The sequence below is a fragment of the Mauremys reevesii genome, linkage group 3 (assembly GCF_016161935.1).
Source record: "Mauremys reevesii isolate NIE-2019 linkage group 3, ASM1616193v1, whole genome shotgun sequence".
Classification (NCBI taxonomy): Eukaryota; Metazoa; Chordata; order Testudines; family Geoemydidae; genus Mauremys; species Mauremys reevesii.
Window position 1 is genome coordinate 191258036 of NC_052625.1, and position 18221 is coordinate 191276256.

Sequence of the window (18221 nt, forward strand, 5' to 3'; positions counted from 1 at the left end):
ACAGACGTTTTGCAGCATGAGCTTTCGTGGGTGAATACCCACTTCTTCGGATGCAAGCAGTGGAAATCTCCAGGGGCAGGTGTGTATATATAAGCAAGCAAGAAGCAAGCTAGAGATAACGAGGTTAGATCAATGAGGGAGGATGGGGCCCTGTTCCAGCAGCTGAGGTGTGAAAACCAAGGGAGGAGAAACTGGTTCTGTAATTGGCAAGCCATTCACAGTCTTTGTTTAGTCCTAAGATGATGGTGTTAAATTTGCAGATGAACTGGAGCTCAGCAGTTTCTCTTCGAAGTCTGGTCCTAAAGTTTTTTTGCTGTAGGATGGCCACCTTAAAATCTGCTATTGTGTGGCCAGGGAGGTTGAAGTGTTCTCCTACAGGTTTTTGTATATTGCCATTCCTAATGTCTGATTTGTGCCCATTTATCCTTTTCCTTAGAGACTGTCCAGTTTGGCCGATGTACATAGCAGAGGGGCATTGCTGGCATATGATGGCATATATTACATTGGTGGACGTGCAGGTGAATGAACCGGTGATGGTGTGGCTGGTCTGGTTAGGTCCTGTGATGGTGTTGCTGGTGTAGATATGTGGGCAGAGTTGGCATCGAGGTTTGTTGCATGGGTTGGTTCCTGAGCTAGAGTTACTATGGTGCGGTGTGCAGTTGCTGGTGAGAATATGCTTCAGGTTGGCAGGTTGTCTGTGGGCGAGGACTGGCCTGCCACCCAAGGCCTGTGAAAGTGTGGGATCATTGTCCAGGATGGGTTGTAGATCCCTGATGATGCGTTGGAGGGGTTTGAGCTGGGGACTGTATGTGATGGCCAGTGGAGTTCGGTTGGTTTCTTTCTTGGGTTTGTCTTGCAGTAGGAGGCTTCTGGGTACACATCTGGCTCTGTTGATCTGTTTCCTTATTTCCTCATGTGGGTACTGTAGTCTTGAGAATGCTTGGTGGAGATTTTCTAGGTGTTGGTCTCTGTCTGCGGGGTTAGAGCAGATACGGTTGTACCTCCAGTGCTTGGCTGTAGACAATGGATCTTGTGGTGTGCCCGGGATGGAAGCTGGAGGCATGAAGGTAGGCATAGCGGTCGGTAGGTTTTCGGTATAGGGTGGTGGTAATGTGACCACCACTTATTTGCACCGTGGTGTCTAGGAAGTGGACCTCCCGTGTAGATAGGTCCAGGCTGAGGTTGATGGAGGGGTGGAAGCTGTTGAAATCATGGTGGAATTTTTCCAGAGTCTCCTTCCCATGGGTCCAGATGAATAGCTTGCCAATTACAGAACCAGTTTCTCCTCCCTTGGTTTTCACACCTCAGCTGCTGGAACAGGGCCCCATCCTCCCTCATTGATCTAACCTCGTTATCTCTAGCTTGCTTCTTGCTTGCTTATATATACACACCTGCCCCTGGAAATTTCCACTGCTTGCATCCAAAGAAGTGGGTATTCACCCACGAAAGCTCATGCTGCAAAACGTCTGTTAGTCTATAAGGTGCCACAGGATTCTTTGCTGCTTCTACAATTAGTGTGTCATACATTACCTATTGAGAAACCAATATAAGGACTAGATTTTTGCATAGTTTTGCTAGATAGTTTGCACGAATCATTAAGTTCAGTAGTGTGTGGATTTGGAATGGAGCCATAAAGGTCTGTTAGATGTGATTTTTTTTTTTTTTTTCCTGGACCCTTCGATGAAAGAGTAACTGGTTTTGTGCTGCATTCAAAAGGGGAAATTGTTTGGTTTAATACTTTTATTTACTACAGTTAAGTGAGAGGGTTTGTTTTTTGGGAAATATAAGATTACGGCACTGCAGTGACCTTAGTTCTGCATAAATCAAAGAATCCTTGAACCCTGGATGACTTGCTTTTTTTGCTGCATCACCCATGCTGAGGTATGTATGAAGCTGTCTAGACAACATGAATGGTATGGTTTGAAATTTAGCTTCCCAATACTCCATTCAATGGAGAGACAAGTTCAAAAAATGTATCTTTAAAAATTATGGGTTTTTTTTGTACAAATTTATTTTGCACCACTTAACTAAGTTAATTACTTGCTCTTCATTCAGTTTGGATAACACAAATGTACACCTCAGTTTTGCTTTCTGTTAATTTCACTTCCTGACTCCTGTTAGCTCACACAGCACATGGAATGTTCAGTTGCAAGCATTCTCTTTTTGACCCTGATGCTAGTAAGGGTTCTAAAACCACTTTCCTTTCATTTTCTAACCAAATGGAATTTTGGGTGCAAAACATCCTAATAATTCCAATCCTGGTAAGAACTGGGGAACTAAATCAGGTACGCTCCTTTTTTTTTTTTTTTTAAATAGTACAGTAGACCCCCCCCTGTGGTATATCTGACTTATAATTTGCAGAGCTGCCTCTAAGACACAGGATTCTCAAATTCAATGCATTTGAATCTCTAATATAAAACTATATGAGTATAGGAAAATGCATGCATTTGATCATAAGATGTCAATGTTCTATTACATAGAATGTGCATGACACCTCTAAACAGCAGTATCCTGCTCCTGCATGTGTATATGAAATATCTTTTATTGTACTACCTTCTGTTGGTGACAGAGACAAGCTTTTGAGCTATACAGATTTCTTCAGGTTTAGGAAAGGAGATATATATGCAATGTAAACATTTAGTAAGAAGAGTTAGTGCAACACAATTGAAGTACACAAAATCAGATTAAATGTAGGCAGTTGTTCTTTCCAAACCATGGTAATAAGGTAAGGAGCAGTGTATATTACAATATTTGTTCACTTTTATGCTACTACTCCCTAGAAAGATTAGAGTATCCCTGTTTGGTTACGGGCTCTGTGACGAATTATAATCTGCATTTTCTTGAAACAATGATTGTGGCTGCAGTTGCAAAAAAGACTTTAAATAGTACAAGTGTGATGGTTGTTTGTGAATCCAAAGCCTTAACATAACTTGGAAAGTCAAAATGGCCTAGTGCAAAATGACTTAAAGATACTGTAACTTCTCTCCCCCCTGCAACAAAGGTACAATTTAAGCAAGAAACTGAAAAAGAGTTCAGACATCTGCATTTGTGTATTATTCCCCCGCTTCTGTATTTCAACACCTGGAAACACTTTAAAACTAAATTAGAAATTGCATCCTGTGCTGGCTTAAGAAAATCCTTTTTTTCCTTTCTTTTTAATGGGGCACTTGACTTTTGCTTAGTTTAGCCTGTTTCTAGAACAACATTTGGATTAAGGTTAACAAGTGAGAAATGCTGGGGGAGTGGCTCAAATAAAGATTAACTAAATTTACCATCTGTGTTAAGCCTCCAGTGCAAGGCATTTTAAGGGCCTGATCCAAAGCCTGTTGAAAAAACTTCTGTTGCCTTCAATGAATTTTGGACTAGACTCTAAATATGAAACTGAAATTGTAGCCTAAACTTGACTGGGTGAATGAAAAATAAATCATACTGTCTGACCTCATCATGCTGGCCTGTCTAGGTAATTCTTTGAAAAGCCTAGTTCTTTAGATTATGAAAATTTGCTGCTACAACCATTTTTGGCAACAGGGGCGGCTCTAGCAATTTTGCCACCCCAAGCACAGCGGCACGCTGCGGGGGGGCACTCTGCTGGTCGCCGGTCCCGCGGCTCCAGTGGACCTCCCGCAGATGTGCCTGCGGAGGGTCTGCTGGTCCTGTGGCTCCGGTGGAGCATCCACAGGCATGCCTGTGGGAGGTCCACCGGAGCTGCCTGCCAGTGACCGGCAGAGCGTCACCCACCGCATGCCACCCCAAGCACACGCTTGGCGTGCTGGGGCCTGGAGCCGGCCCTGTTTGGCAATATAGGTTGCAGAAGGGTTGAATATCAAAAATTATTGCTTAGTTTGCTATGACTGTTCTGAAGCCAGGGAGCCACTGTTTAGACTGAATTCAGTTAAATAATTACAGTAGTTGAGCTGTTAATCAGTCTGGCCAGCAGGTGCTGCACATGTGGATTGGTTTATGAATATTCCCCCCCAGAAAAAAGTCCCTATTTTATTAATTCTAAAAAAGAAGGGGTGAAAAAGTCTTACTCTGCATCTGCATCCTGAAGTTCTTTCAAACTAACTAATCTACTCTAAGGCTCCGGTTGAAGGAACCACTGCAAAGCTTTGCTAATCAGTACATTTAGTTTCATGCCTAAAGCAGAAATATTATTCCTTTGCCCCTAGGGAAGCAAAATTGCTTATAGAAAATTTGTTGTACGGAAACAAAATAAGTAACTCGAAAAGCACCCTCCCTTTGGGAGTAATAGCGTTGACATGGCCCTAAACCACCCATGCCAAGTTTCAGCCTTTGGTGACCATTTTTGATTGTCCAATGGCTCGAAAACGTGTGCTGACAGACATCTGCTGTGTTAGAGCCACCTAAAACGCCTTGTAATTAACAATGGGGCGGTTGGATGGGTTGGTTATTTATAAAGGCACACATTGCAGGCGTTTTTTCTTATACCTACTTTGTGAGTGAATGTGGGTCGGATCTGGCTCTTAAATTATTTTGATAATATGATCCCGAGAGTTTTAAAACAAGAATATAACTGCAGGCGGTCTCCTGAAGCCCAAGTATCTCAAATATTTAGAATAAGCTCTAGTTAATATTTAAAACTAAATTAATTTAAACTACGTTTGAGGGGGGGACAGGGCCTTATTCTCCAATCCTTAGTTCACGAGAAATTTACCACGGGGTTCGGCCGGGTCTGTGGCTCAGCTACAGAGACGAGGCAAGGGCACCTCCTCTCGGAAAAGGGTCTTTCACGTGGGACGATTCTAAAACTTGCACTTAAACAAATACGGGGCAGGCAGCGCCGAAGACGCACGAGATGAAACGCAGGGTCGTGCAACCCTAACTTTGGCGTTTGTGGACAGCGCAGGAATTGGGAAGAGCGTTAGTATTTCAGCTCTGCAGCCCTGGCCATGGGACTGTATAGCAAATGCTGATGTTGTACAGTCCGGCGCGCTGTGCAATTTACCCCGCGTTGTGACGCCTCTTGCAAGGATCTTGCCTCGCTCCAGTAAAATAAAGTCGGGCTTCTTATTTTGCAAGTTGTTTGGAGAGAATTTATTTTTTTTTTGTTTCCCAAAGGCGAAGAACAACACCGCGCCTTCTCCCCGTGGCTCAGGGTTTGCAGCTCTGCTGGGGAAGGTGTCCAAACAAAGTGTGCTGCTCACCGCCCTGATCCGTGCTAAGAGATGCAGCCCGACTCTGTGCATGTCAGGCAGGTGGAGCCGCCCTCCCAGCGCTGCCTCAGGGGCTAACGGGAGGGGGGTGGTTGGATCCCTTTGCACCGGGGCTGCAGCAGCTCCTCCTTCCCGCGCCCGGAGCATGCTAGCAGGGGGGCTCGGAGTGCAGCGACCCTGCAGGGAGTCTCGCTCCCCAGCCAGTGGCGGAGCAAGAGCAGCAACCCCCGAGGCTCCCCAGGGAGCTGCGGCCCTTAGCTGCTTCTCCCGCGCCTCCGATGGCTGCGGAGGGGCCCCGAGCAGCTACGAGCTCGGCCCGGCCCCGCCCCCCGGGCTGGCAGGTGCTGAAAAGCCCCGCGGCGGACTGCGTGGGGGGCGGCGGTGCTGGGCCATGGCTGGTGCTGGAGGGGACACCCCGCAGCAGGGGGACGGGCCCGGGAAAGCAGCGCCCAAGGCCGCCCTTCTCCCGGAGGAGCCGCCGCAGGAACAAGCGCTCCGGCGCTCAGCAGAAGAGGTGAGCGGCTGCGACTGCCCGTCGGGTCCCCAGCGTCGCCCCACGGGGCTGCGGGGCGTGCAGTGCTCGGACCTCCTTTGCTCTAGGCCCTTTCCCCCGCCGGCATCTGGACGAGTCCGCCAGGGACCTCCCTGAGAATCTGAATTCCAGTGTCCTAGAAACATCCATGAGCTCCGGCCAGCGGGCGGCTGGTCCCGCGACAGGCACTGGCTGGCTGAGCTGCTTGAGTGGGTTCCAGGGATCCTCCTCTTGGCTGGACTCCCACCCCGTGCAATGTGAACGAAACTCAGCTCCTCAATGAACGGTGACTTCCCCCCCCCCCATTTAATTGTATTACCTTTCCTAAATTCCTGCCCCTCCAAGAATAAACGTCTTGTGTAGCTGCTTCTGAGGTAGCACCTCCTCGGGGGGAATCAGAAACACTAGATGCCTCTTTGTCTGAGAACTTTGTCACCAAACAGAAGGCAGAATTGGAGTGGTTTCTATGTCAGAGATATTTTATCCACTGGGATTTGAGAGAACACGGTATAGATAGATAGATTAGATATGTATTCTTCTTAGCATAGATCATATTTCCCCAAGTGCTAGATATTTTCACTGTTTGCAGTGTTGTAATAGTGTTGGTCCCAGGATATGAGAGAGACAAGGTGAATCAGGTAATATCTTTTAGTGGACCAACTTCTGTTGGTGAAAAGGCAAGCTTTTCAGCTACACAGAGCTCTTCTTCAGATATTTTCAAAGTGTTTCCATAGAAATTCTTCACCCTTATCCCTTAATGTTGTGCTAGACTCAGGATATCTTTTTTCAGGAGCAAAATGCCCAGTGTGTCTCACTCCTTGGTAATAATGGGGGGGGGGAAATGGAGTAATTTTTCATCCATCTTCTTTGTGATCATGTTCCCCCTGCAACAGAGCAAGAGTCACAGACTGAAGGGTGGCGTTTTGGGGGGGACCCTTTACTATGTTGTTTGTAGCATATGATTGGAGAAGTGTGTGTTGAGAGATCTAACAATACTCCAGGAAGTATTTGTATCTTCCTAGAATGCAGTTTTCCAGCTATAAAAGAAGATGAATATTTCCGTTTAAATTGCAGCTTGTGTGCATTTGTCTATATAGATATGAGCATGTGTGTTCAGTTTAAAAATGGGACTATTGTTCCATACCGGTGTGAGAAATTAAGCACACAAATTGGGAAATGCAGTTAAAGCTGAAATATCAACCTTGCTACACAAAAGATAGCAGTGTTAAAATGTCATCTTAAATATTTTCCTAGTAATACATTATAAACTGGAATCTGATAGGTAACACCATATACAGCTTTGTAATATGCCATATCCAGACTGAAAAAAACCAACTTTTTAAAAGGGAAAAAATCAAAATGGAAGAAGCCATCCCTTTAATTTCTGCAAATTCATCGGCAGAGTTAAACTCATGTTGAGAGACAGGGTTGGGGTGAAGCATAATACTGGGAAAGTTTCTCATCATGTGTTGAATCAGATAAACCTCAGCTTAAACTATCTGAAAGCCTCAGCTGCTGCTATCCCTTCCCATTCCTCTTAAACCACTATTGGTTTTGTTCTGGACCTGCTTGATAAAGAAGAGCTTGTGACAAAATGTGTGTACACCCAGCCACAGTCCATCCAGCTACTGAAATATCTTCTTCCAGTTGCACAGGATTGCTTTTGCTAGTTGTCTTCTGTACCCACAAACACTTATTACTAATATTCTATTCAGTTTCAGTTCACATTTGTGAAGGAAGTAAAATTCCCAAGAAAATGAGATGTAGTTATTCAGTTACAAGATTAAAGACACTATTATATATTAGAGAGACTTTCAAACTTACTTAAATTAAAAAAAATCCACCATTCTACTTCAGAAGTGGAATTGCTCATTTTCTGTGTTAAAACTTCTTGCTTTACCTTAGATTCATAGATCTCATGGCCAGAAAGGACCATTGCGATAATTTAGTCTGACCTGCTGTATAAACGCAGGCCATAGAAACTTCCCTAAAGTACTTCCTAGAGTGTAGGATTTTTTTTCTAAAATATATCTTCATATAACAATTGTCAGTTATGGAGAAATGACCCAAATTGTTCCAATAGTTAATTATTCTCACTATTAAAAATTTACTCCTTATTTCCCATTTGAATTTGCCTGCCTTCAACTGAGATATGTGTGATTGTTTCATTATTGTATTTTGTACAGTTTTTAACTGTACCGTAGTAAGTGCAAGGTTTCAAATATCAGAGGGGTAGCTGTGTTAGTCTGGATCTGTAAAAGCAACAAAGAATTCTGTGGCACCTTATAGACTAACAGATGTTCTGCAGCATGAGCTTTCGTGGGTGAATACCCACTTCTTCAGATGCAAGTGCACTTGCATCTGAAGAAGTGGGTATTCACCCACGAAAGCTCATGCTTAAGGTTTCAAAGTGGATCTGAAGATAATAAGGAAAGAAGCTCAATCTTTCTTGCCCTCCTCCTCTTCCCCTCACTCCCATTTTTTAAAAATAAATATTCAGGCTGGAGCTTTCTCTCCCTTCACCCTGCTTCTGAAACAATCTGTAGAAGCAACTTGAGACTTAAATAACTTTGTTCAAATACAACTTAAAGAGTCTCTCAAAGCTAGCCAGACTTCGTTTTAATCCAAAAAAGCATGAGTGAAAAATGAACTCACTGAATGGCTAATTTCTCCTGTTTTAAAAAAAATGGGTTTAAGAGCTATTATGGTTACCTTTATTACAGCTGTGCCTAAAGGTTCCATATTGAATTAGAGCCCTATCGTGCTAAGCAGTGCACAAACACACAGAAAGTGTCCCTCTTCCGAAGAGCCCAGAGTCTAATTTTTGAGATAAGCAATGAGTGCGTGGCATTCACAAACAGAAGGTAAGAAAGGGAAGGAAGGATGAAAGTAATGTTGATTTAAAATCATGTGCTTTGTAAAAGAATCTCATATAGATCTGGAATGCAGGCTTTGCACCCCCTTATCATGTTGATTTGTGCCTTGGGTGTGAGCAGGCTCAGTGATGGTGAGGGGAAATCGGATTCTCTTGCAATAAATGATTTGTGTTCAGCAATGCCAGAGTAATTAGAAACCTCTTTGGGTGCAATTCATCAGAGCCTACCACTAATGTCACAGCCCAGTCTGGCAAAACAAATACAATGAGAAATTGAGACTGAATGCCTCTGAGGTGGAGCGCAGTTTAAAATGCTGACAAAAGAAAACGGAGACAAGCATAGCACTTAATTCCTGGAGACCAGTGGGTCACTGTGTTAGGCACCATACAACAAATAACTGAAACTTGGTCCCAGCTTGTTACATCTTGCAATCTAAGTTTAAGATGAGTCAATAGGTGGATATAATAGATAGGGGTGGGGCATAAGATAACAGTGAGACAGTTATCAACAGTGTAATAAGCAGTGGTCACAGCACCCCAGCTACCTATTCACTGTCAAGTATTTCACAAGTGGCTCATCCTAGGTGAGTTTAAAGGAGGATAATGCAGTGGCCTGGTGCATTTTTGCAGGGAGCTCCTTCTCTGCATACAGCTAGTATGGAAGAAAGGGTGAAAATGTATGTTGAGCTATTATGGTTCTTGCAGTTTATCCTTATATTTAAAAGGCAATATTAAAAATAATCCAGCTTTCTGTCCTGTAAAGACCTACCACTGTAAGCCTTTCTACAAGAAAATGTCTAATACACTTCATCCTTGATAAAAACAATGTATTTGTATCACAATAACATCTAGAGGCACCAACCAAGATCTGGAACCCATTGTGCGAGGCATTTGTACAAACCTATAGTAAGACACAGTCCCTGCCTCTGTGAAATAGATAAGACACATAGGGTGAGAGAAAGGAAGTGTTATTGTTCCCATTTTACAAATGAGAGTACTGAGGCTCAAAGATTAAGTACTTTGCCCAAGGCCACTGAAGAAGCCTGACAGAGCCCTACCCAAAAGACCATCCTTTGTCCCATTGTAAATCCCTTGGGCTGTTCAATGTGGGCTTACAGTTTCAAACCTTTGCAATGTTTAAGCATGTAGTAATGCACAACTGTATGTTCTAGTGTCAGAGGCCAATTAAATCTCTAGTGAAAATTAAGCATAAAGGGGGGATTTGCACCCCGAGTATGAGACTTTCAAAAGTGTTCATCTCAGCATGCTGCTCCGAACTTTTTTTTCCCCCTAACGTACAACACTCTTAAAACAAGAAGTCTCTTGTGGAGGAAGTAGTATCCTCACTGTACAGATGGGGAAAGTAAGGCACAGAGTGCATTAGAGCAATGATTAGAATTTAGAAATTCCCAGCCATTTACTTTCACCACTAGATTCACTGCCTCAAACACCATTGCCCCTTTCTAAGGCTACGAGAGGCAACATAGTCTAGTTGAATGAGCACAGGAGTCAAAAAACCTGGTTCTAATCTCTACTGAATCTTTGGCAAGTCATTTAACTTCTCTGCCTCTGTTTCCTCATCTGTCATGTGGCTTATTACTTGCAAGGATAGATGAGAATTGTTTGAGCAGAGCTTTAAATGTGCAAAACTCCCTATAAGTGAGTGATATTGTACTGAATATAATCAGATTCCAGCTGCTCATTTTATTCAAGCAATGGCATACATAGCTATAAACAAAATTAGTCACAGGTGAAAGCCTCCATTAACTGCTGCTGAGACAAAAATGTTAACTTTGCTTGAAGGTGATCTGTAAGTATGCTACCCAAGCAGCCTACCAGGTGAGTAGAATTTCAATGAGACTTCTTAATCAAAAATGTAAAAGTATTGAGATCCTTAACTTTCTAGCTGTGAAGCTGACTGGAGAAATGACAGCTGCTCAAGTCTGTAAGTCTAATTTTTTTTATTGCTGATTATTTCACAATTTAATATAACTATTCTGATTTCTAGTTCTTAAATATTAACTATGATGGACTGGAACTGCTATATAATAATTTTGAATACAGTATGTCACCTAGGCAGTGAGGTGAAGTTACTGTACAGGAAAGTCTAATCACTCAATATAAGTGAATTAATGCATTGGTCTAGCTGAATAGGGGACTGTTGGAAAAACATGTAGGAAAGCAACACAATGGATCCTGACAAACAGCCTCCCAAGAAATACTTAGTGGGAAATTACAGGATGATGGACTACTTCCAGGCTCCAGCCCAGATTAACACAACTGTTTTGCTCGTGCCTCGAGCGGACTGTTCAGAGGGCTATAAACAATAAAAAATGACTTTATCTCTGGGCAGAGGGGTGATGAAAAAGATTGAGCAGCTTTTAAAGGACAGTCTCTCTGAAGCAGAGGGAAAGGAACTGTCTTTTAAGGGAACAGATTATGCCACCCGGACGCTAATGCTCTCTGTGTTGGGAGAGGAGAGGAGGTAGGAACCTTATACCTAACAGGATCCCCTGCTGAGGTAATCCTGGTTAGCACCTGGGGACTGCTGCTCAGGGCATGGTCGGAGAGTGGAAGAATCGTGTAATTCCACTCCGAGAGAGATGATAGGTTGAGGCCCAAGATGTGATTTGTACTCAAAGAGACCCAGAGAAGTCAGAGATGTAGTTAGACCAGTAGCTGTGATTTGTACATGGAGATCTTGCTCTTCATCTGTATAGACATCACTCAGAAACAAAGGACTTTCATAAAACTAATACACTTCTTTACACCTATTTATATAGAATAGTTCAAAGGAGCAGGGCCAGATCTTGAAAGATTCTGTTGTCTATTAGTTCTTTATCAGTCAGTAAGTACACTATCACCTAATAATAAAAAAACCCGATACATTAAAAATGCTTTTGGAAATAGGTAATACATATCAGAATAATAAAGCATTTTATTGGAGCCTTATCATTTTATTATCTTAATCTGGCTGCAGTGGAAGCATGAGGTTATGTGCATTCAATCCAGATATTTGGCCACAACCAAGGCAGACCTAGGATTAGCATTGCTATTGGAAGGAACTTGAAAAGGATCAACAGTTTTTTAAAGAGGGATTGAATTTAACAGTTAGAATTCTCAGAAATAGTTTTAGTCAGGATCTTAGTGTGTGGCCCCCATGGTGACTGGCACTCTGTACTGAGATTAGCGTGTGGATATTTCCCACCTATGTTTTCAGCTAACACTAATACAGTAAATCAGAGCTTTTAGAATCATTTGCCAATAATGTGGCATTTTCCCCTATGAAAACACGTTATCTTTCATCTGTTAGACTCCTCACACTTTGTCTCTGAATTATTATTTTTCATAATAGGGTACAATAACTTATTGTGTTCCTTGATTTTTCTGCCAGTTACTTTCAGTCTAATAGGTATATTTTTTGCTTAGCACGTTTCATCCATACATCTCAAGGTGCTTCAACAAAGATGGACAAGTATCTCCAGGTAAAATTTTCAGATGTGCATAAGTGATTTAGGAGCATAACTCCTACTGAAAAGCAATGGGACTTAGTCTCTGAAGTCACTTAGATTCTTTTCAGAACTCTACCCATTCTGCCTCTTTTTTTTTTTAACTGATGGAGTAACTAAGGCATAGAGAAGTTAAGTGACTTGCCCAAGGTCACACTGGAATTCTGTGGCAGGGTGAGGAATTGGCCCCAAACAGTGCTCACGGTATGGAGAAAACAGTTGGAGGGACCCTGAATGTCAAACAGCCTACTTTTTAATTTAAATGGTTGTGAGAAGCAACGGGGTCACAAGACAGAAGTCAGGTAGCCCCTGGAAGAAGTAAGGGGGCCCAGAGTCCTGCAACCATCCTGTAATTCAAAAACTGGACCCAGACTTTCTGAGTCTGTGTGCAGAGCCTTAACTGAAAGACCATCCCTCTTCTCTGAATATTGTCTAAGTAGAATAATATGAGACTATTTATTTATTTTTGTGGTCTGAAAGAATAGATACATATATAAGCAAAAAAAATTGATATCCAATAATTACTCAACATTTTGCCATCTGAATAATTCATTCTTGGGCAGAGATAACACCGATCCTCGGCAAGTCAGCCAAGACCCAGGAGCTGCCCTATAGATGGTCTCAGTACTCTAGAAAGTCTGCCTGATTGCTTCTTATCATGTGTTCATGGACTCACTGCACTTGAATGGTCCATGCCCACTTGCGGCCTGTAAGAAGTGCGCTTTTCAGAATTAGCTCGCGGGAAGTCAGTGTACCTGGACTCCAGTTCTGGTAACTTGGAACAGGCATGAAAGCTGAATCACAGTGTTCAAGTAAGGAATAGCAACCAGTAGCCTGATTCTCAATGGTGCTGAGCATTGAAGTCAGTGGGGTCTCTAGATGTTCAGCGTCTATGAAAATGCTGAACTTCAGACCACTTAAATAAGTGCCTGAATATGAGTTTAACCATAAACCTGTGAAACGTTTACTCTTAATGTTTTGCATTTTCTCTTAACTTGTCTGTTCTTGTTCTTTTTCAGCTCAGACAGGAAGACAGACTCTCAGTTTGCAGCAAATTATGCTATGCAATAGGAGGTGCTCCAAACCAAGTTGCAACAAGTGCCACTGCTTTTTTTCTACAGATCTACCTGTTAGATATAGCACACGTAAGTAATGTGCAAAGTGCTTTCTGGCTCCAACTTTGTTCAATTATGATGTCATCACCTACTTAATTTTCCTGTATCTAATATTAAGATAATTCAACTAATATACCTTTTAAACTATATTCTGTTGTTGGTTTTAATTGTTCAGCCCCTGTTGAAACTCTTTTGAGCTTAGTGACAAAACTTATTTAGTAATTATGCTTGATAAATGTAATAGTATGGAGATTGGATGGTAATGGTGCTTGATTAGCTGTTCCCTATTAGTTTAATTGTTTGTGCCATTTGATCCACAGTTTCTCCAGCAAAGGTCTGAGCTCCACTTTTTCCCCCTCTCCTCAACTTTTTAGGGATCAAATCCCTCATTTTTCAGGGATTATGTGGAATTCCTCCCCACAAAGAGGATCGATCCATTCTCTTCCAAATCCTGGCTGTGCTGTTCCTGTGGGATAATGAAGCCCACTATACGAAATCTTTTATGTTCAATCTGAGCCATTTCCCAAGAAATTAACGTTCAGAGTTAACCATCTGCAGCCTTCAATTTTACCATTAGAATTCCATCCATCTAATTTACCCTCATAACCTATCTAGGTATGTATATAACCCCACACCACCTAGAAACCTTGGACCAAATTCAGAATTGCTGTAAGGAGCTATGAATTGCACGCTCTTATAAGCAGGTGTGAATTTGGCCCTATTGTATTTTAATATTTGTATAATTGCATTTAGGGCCCTGGTCATGGTAAGCACTGTGCAAACATGTATACAGAGGTAGATCCCATGCTAGAAAGTTTATAATCTCTTCAATTTTCCCTTCCCGCTCTATGAGCTAGTCCAGAATCCATGTCCTTGCTATCCCTTTGTGTTATCTGAGCAATGCCAGTGCATGAACCTTCTCATCTGAAGCTGTCTGTGTGCCCCTCATCACCATAGTATCTGAGCACCTGTATCTGTATCTCTTTGGCTCATTGACTATTTCATTTCTAATTTCAGTGGAAGTTTATACCTTTTATCCCTCATCCATGCCTCTTAAATCCCTCCTCCTGCTGTTATCTAGTGGAGCTGGATGGAAAATAGTAAATATTTTTGGTGGAAAAAATTCAAAAGAAATGAATTTTTTTAGAGTTGGGGGGAACATTTTTCAGTTTTTTCCAAAGGGGGAAAGCCCAAGTATTTGCATAAATTTGTTTAAGAATAAAGACCATTTTTTGTTGTTGGAAAAAAGTTTGGATGGAAAATTTTTAACCAGCTCTTATTTAATATTAAACTTTTCAATCGCTATGATTTAACTCTAACATAGCTTGGGATAAATTTTGTATCAGATATGCACTCCAAATGTGTGCAGTGTCTGCTTTTAACAAATCATGCTGTATATCCTTGACGTTTCAAACCTTATCCTCACTTTGTCTGTCTTTGCTCTTCTCTTCCTATTGAAACACTGAAGAGCAGAAGATTTCATAGGCAGTCTCGTTATGCAGTTCCAGTCTCAAAAAAGGTTTTGTTTTTTAAAACGATGTGGCTTGAGCAAAACCGATGATATGCATGTTGAAATGACTCTCTAGTCACTTAGCTTGGTGGCAAGGCAATGCCCGGGTAACTACAGAAGATCCCACCTTACGTGCCCCCTGCTCTCTTCCACCCCCCATGACTCTGTTGTTTATATGTGAATTCTTGCACTCAGTACAGATATATGTAGGGATGACTATATCCCACATAATTAATCATAATCTGAAAAATACACACTTGCTTGGTAAATTTCTTTTTTTCCATTTGATTTTTTTTTTAATGTGGGAAAACTTTAAAATGTGCTTCATTTGACCAATGTGCTCTCTTCTGTTGCTCTTTGGCATATACTGGATTTAAAGGTAACAGTTTACATTATTCACTTGTGACCCTAACTGCAACTGTTATTAAGAGACAAACAAACTAGATGAGTTCCAAGTCATCCAAATTAATCTTACTCAGGTTTAGTTGGAAAAAAGTTGCATACAGAAATGTTGTACAGAAAATACAGAATAAGCATTCAGAAGAAACAGTATTATTTTGGAATATTAACTCTAGTAATCACAGTTCAGTTCTTTGTAGAAATAAGCCCATCATGTCAAAACTACTTTCACAATTAGCACCAGTTGGCACTCTTATAGGTAATCTCAGTAGAGATACTAAGGACTGAATGGGCATGGGAAATGAACTATACTCTTGTCTGCTCCAGCTCAGGAGCAGAAATTCAGAAATGGGGTCTTGTGGGAGAAGCTTACCTTGCCTCTACTTCTGCTGTACCTGGTTTTATGATTAAACCACAGACTTCGGTTTCCAGTGTTGTCTGGCTGACACCTCTTCCCAGCATTAAATTCACCTATGATCTTTCTCTCCTGGCCTTTCCCCCGTGTCACACATTCTCTCTTGCGTAGTGCCTGTATCTCAGTGTCTAGTTTGTTGTGTCCCAAGACGCATTGATGATGGAGGGCTATTTATTCATGATTTTTAATAGTAGTTGATGTGTGTTGTAAGTGAGCTATCACTACACTTTACATAAAACACTGAGATTCTTTCTGGAAAGTTGCTCTATGTTGTTTCATTGAATGATGGATCTTGTTTAGAGCACTGTGTCTATACTTTCAGATTACTCCGTTTCATGCCTCTTTGGTGCTGTTCATTGGCAAAGCCTGGGGTGCAGTTACTGATCCTGTTGCTGGCTTTTTTATTAGCAAAAGTAAATGGACAAAAATTGGCCGGCTTATGCCTTGGTAAGCAGAAAATATTTTGTTCTGTTTCTTGTTTGTTTTTTCTCTTTCCTTTAATCTTAGAATGGCTTCATTGAATTAAACCTTTTTTTTTTGTGCTCTTGCCTTTCGCAAATGAGTATGGATAGAATGAATATGTAAAAAACCCCACTCCTGTCTGCTTCCTGTTTTCAGCTGCACATCCATAAAATTACAACAAGAGGCTTTCTTGGAAGCTCCCTGAAGAAACCACTCAATTGTTTAGAGATGGGCCGAAATCCAAAATCCTGTTGAATTTGGGTGGGAGAGGATCTGAACCTCCAGATCTGACCAAACCCCTTTGTGGTTTTGATTCTGAGTTGGATTCTTCATTAAAAGGGGCTTATTTTCTACTTCTGGTTCAGATGCATCCAAACTGTTGGAAGACTAGCCATTCGTTAGATACTTGTTTGAGCCCTCACTCCGGTGCTGCTCTCATCTCAGTGGGTTCCCACTCCTTGCATGCAGGCTTGGCTGGAGATCACCAGCTCTAACATGGTAGGCCTATGGACCGAACAGGGTATGTCTCAGGCCACCTTGCTGAGCTGCTTGCACTGCCCTAGTGGTCAGTTCCGTTCTCATCACGGGCAGTGCAGGATCTTCCCTTGTCAGCATTCATCCCAGCTCAACACAAGCCAGTCCCACCGGCCATTTCCCCACACCTCTCGGTACTCTTTCTTTACGCCTTCACTATCAGCCCCCCTAATTAAAACATTTAATTGGAGGGTGAAAAAGGTCATGATTTTTAACAAGGAACCAACTGCTGGAAGAGTTTGGAGCTGCCAGCATTGTTGTAGTTCACAGAACTTCATTCCCCCTTTTCATACTCCCTCCTCAAGCAGCTAAGTGTGGTGTAGCTGCAGCTCCAGCATGTTCAGGGGCTCCGGTCCTGCTTCTATTACTCTCCTCTGAAGCACACGAAAGCCCTTAGACAGCTCTTGCTTTATTTTGACCTTTACTAAATCTATATGTAACAATGAAAAGCAAGTATCACGTACACTTTTCATGTGGTATAAGGAGGGGGGAGGTATCAGGGGCGGCTCCAGGCCCCAGCACGCCAAGCGTGTGCTTGGGGTGGCAAGCCGCGGGGGGCGCTCTGCCGGTCGCTGGGAGGGTGGCAGGCGGCTCCGGTGGACCTCCCGCAGGCGTGCATGTGGAGGGTCCGCTGGTCCCGCGGCTTCGGTGGAGCCTGCGGGAGGTCCACCGGAGCCGCGGGACCAGCGAGCGGCAGAGCGCCCCCCCGCAGCATGATGCCATGCTTGGGGAGGCGAAATGTCTAGAGCCGCCCCGGGAGGTATACCCTAGTATTGAACAGAAATATAAATACCGGTATTACCAGTGGGGGAAGGAGGGTGAAAGGTGGGAGCGTAAACTAGAAAAGAATGATGCATGTTAGAGGACCCAAACTCTCCCATGGTGTGTTGTGGATTTTTTTTCCCTTTAAAAACAAAAAGAAACAGGGTGGCTTATGGACTCTGGAGTCTTTTGCCTTTGTCGCTGATTTCAGTCTCCTCGATTCAAAGAAGCTACTGTCAGAGTATTTGAGTTAGTGACTAGACCTGTGCAAATAACTGATTCTCTCCCCCCCCCCCATTTGTTGGCCAATGGGAAAATTAAAAACAAATAAACAAAAAAGAAATCCAAGTAGACCCAAAAGAAAAAAATTAAATTTTTAGTGAACTGAAAAAGTTTCAGGTTGAATAAAACATTTAGTTTAGCAGGAATGGTGTCCCTAGCCTCTGTTTGCCAGAAGCTGGGAATGAGCAACAGGAGATGGATCACTTGATGATCACCTGTTCTGTTCATTCCCTCTGGGGCACCTGGCACTGGCCACTGTCGGAAGACAGGATACTGGGCTAGATGGACCTTTGGTCTGACTCAGTAGGGCCGTTGTTATGTTCTTATGTTTGAAGGAATTATTTTTTACCTTTTTAAAATAAAGTTGAAGTAAAATTTCAAATGAAAAATTGTTTTGAATTGAAAAATCAAAATACTTTGTTCATTCACGAGCACTAAACTCACTGTATGAAAAAAATGAAGCTAGAAGAAGATCATGATGAGATAGGGTGCATTTTATAATAACCCAGTGGTATTAGCTGTTCTTGGAATCATTTCTCAGTTCTGTTTTATCCTGTAAATACTGTCTGTTTAGGACAAAGAATAGTGTTAGAATGACTCTCAGCCTAGCATCACATAGACTTATCAGCCCCTTGCATTAAACTCTGTACTG

The 18221-nt window shown here is 42.4% G+C and overlaps 1 protein-coding gene across 3 annotated transcripts in view; it reads left to right on the forward strand.

Annotated features, from left to right (window-relative positions):
• The first annotated feature begins 5354 nt into the window (after positions 1 to 5354).
• MFSD2B (major facilitator superfamily domain containing 2B) overlaps positions 5355 to 18221 on the forward strand; it is a 60331-nt gene continuing 47464 nt past the window's right edge. Inside the window, exons 1-4 of one of the 3 annotated variants that reach the window (XM_039532937.1) lie at positions 5590 to 5688; positions 12011 to 12066; positions 13110 to 13235; positions 15852 to 15976. In XM_039532937.1, coding sequence (XP_039388871.1) covers positions 12049 to 12066; positions 13110 to 13235; positions 15852 to 15976 — 269 coding nt within the window. In that variant the 5' untranslated portion in view covers positions 5590 to 5688; positions 12011 to 12048. Of the gene's footprint in view, positions 5689 to 12010; positions 12067 to 13109; positions 13236 to 15851; positions 15977 to 18221 lie in introns of those variants that run through there. The other 2 variants (XM_039532936.1, XM_039532938.1) reach the window with 2 other exon arrangements.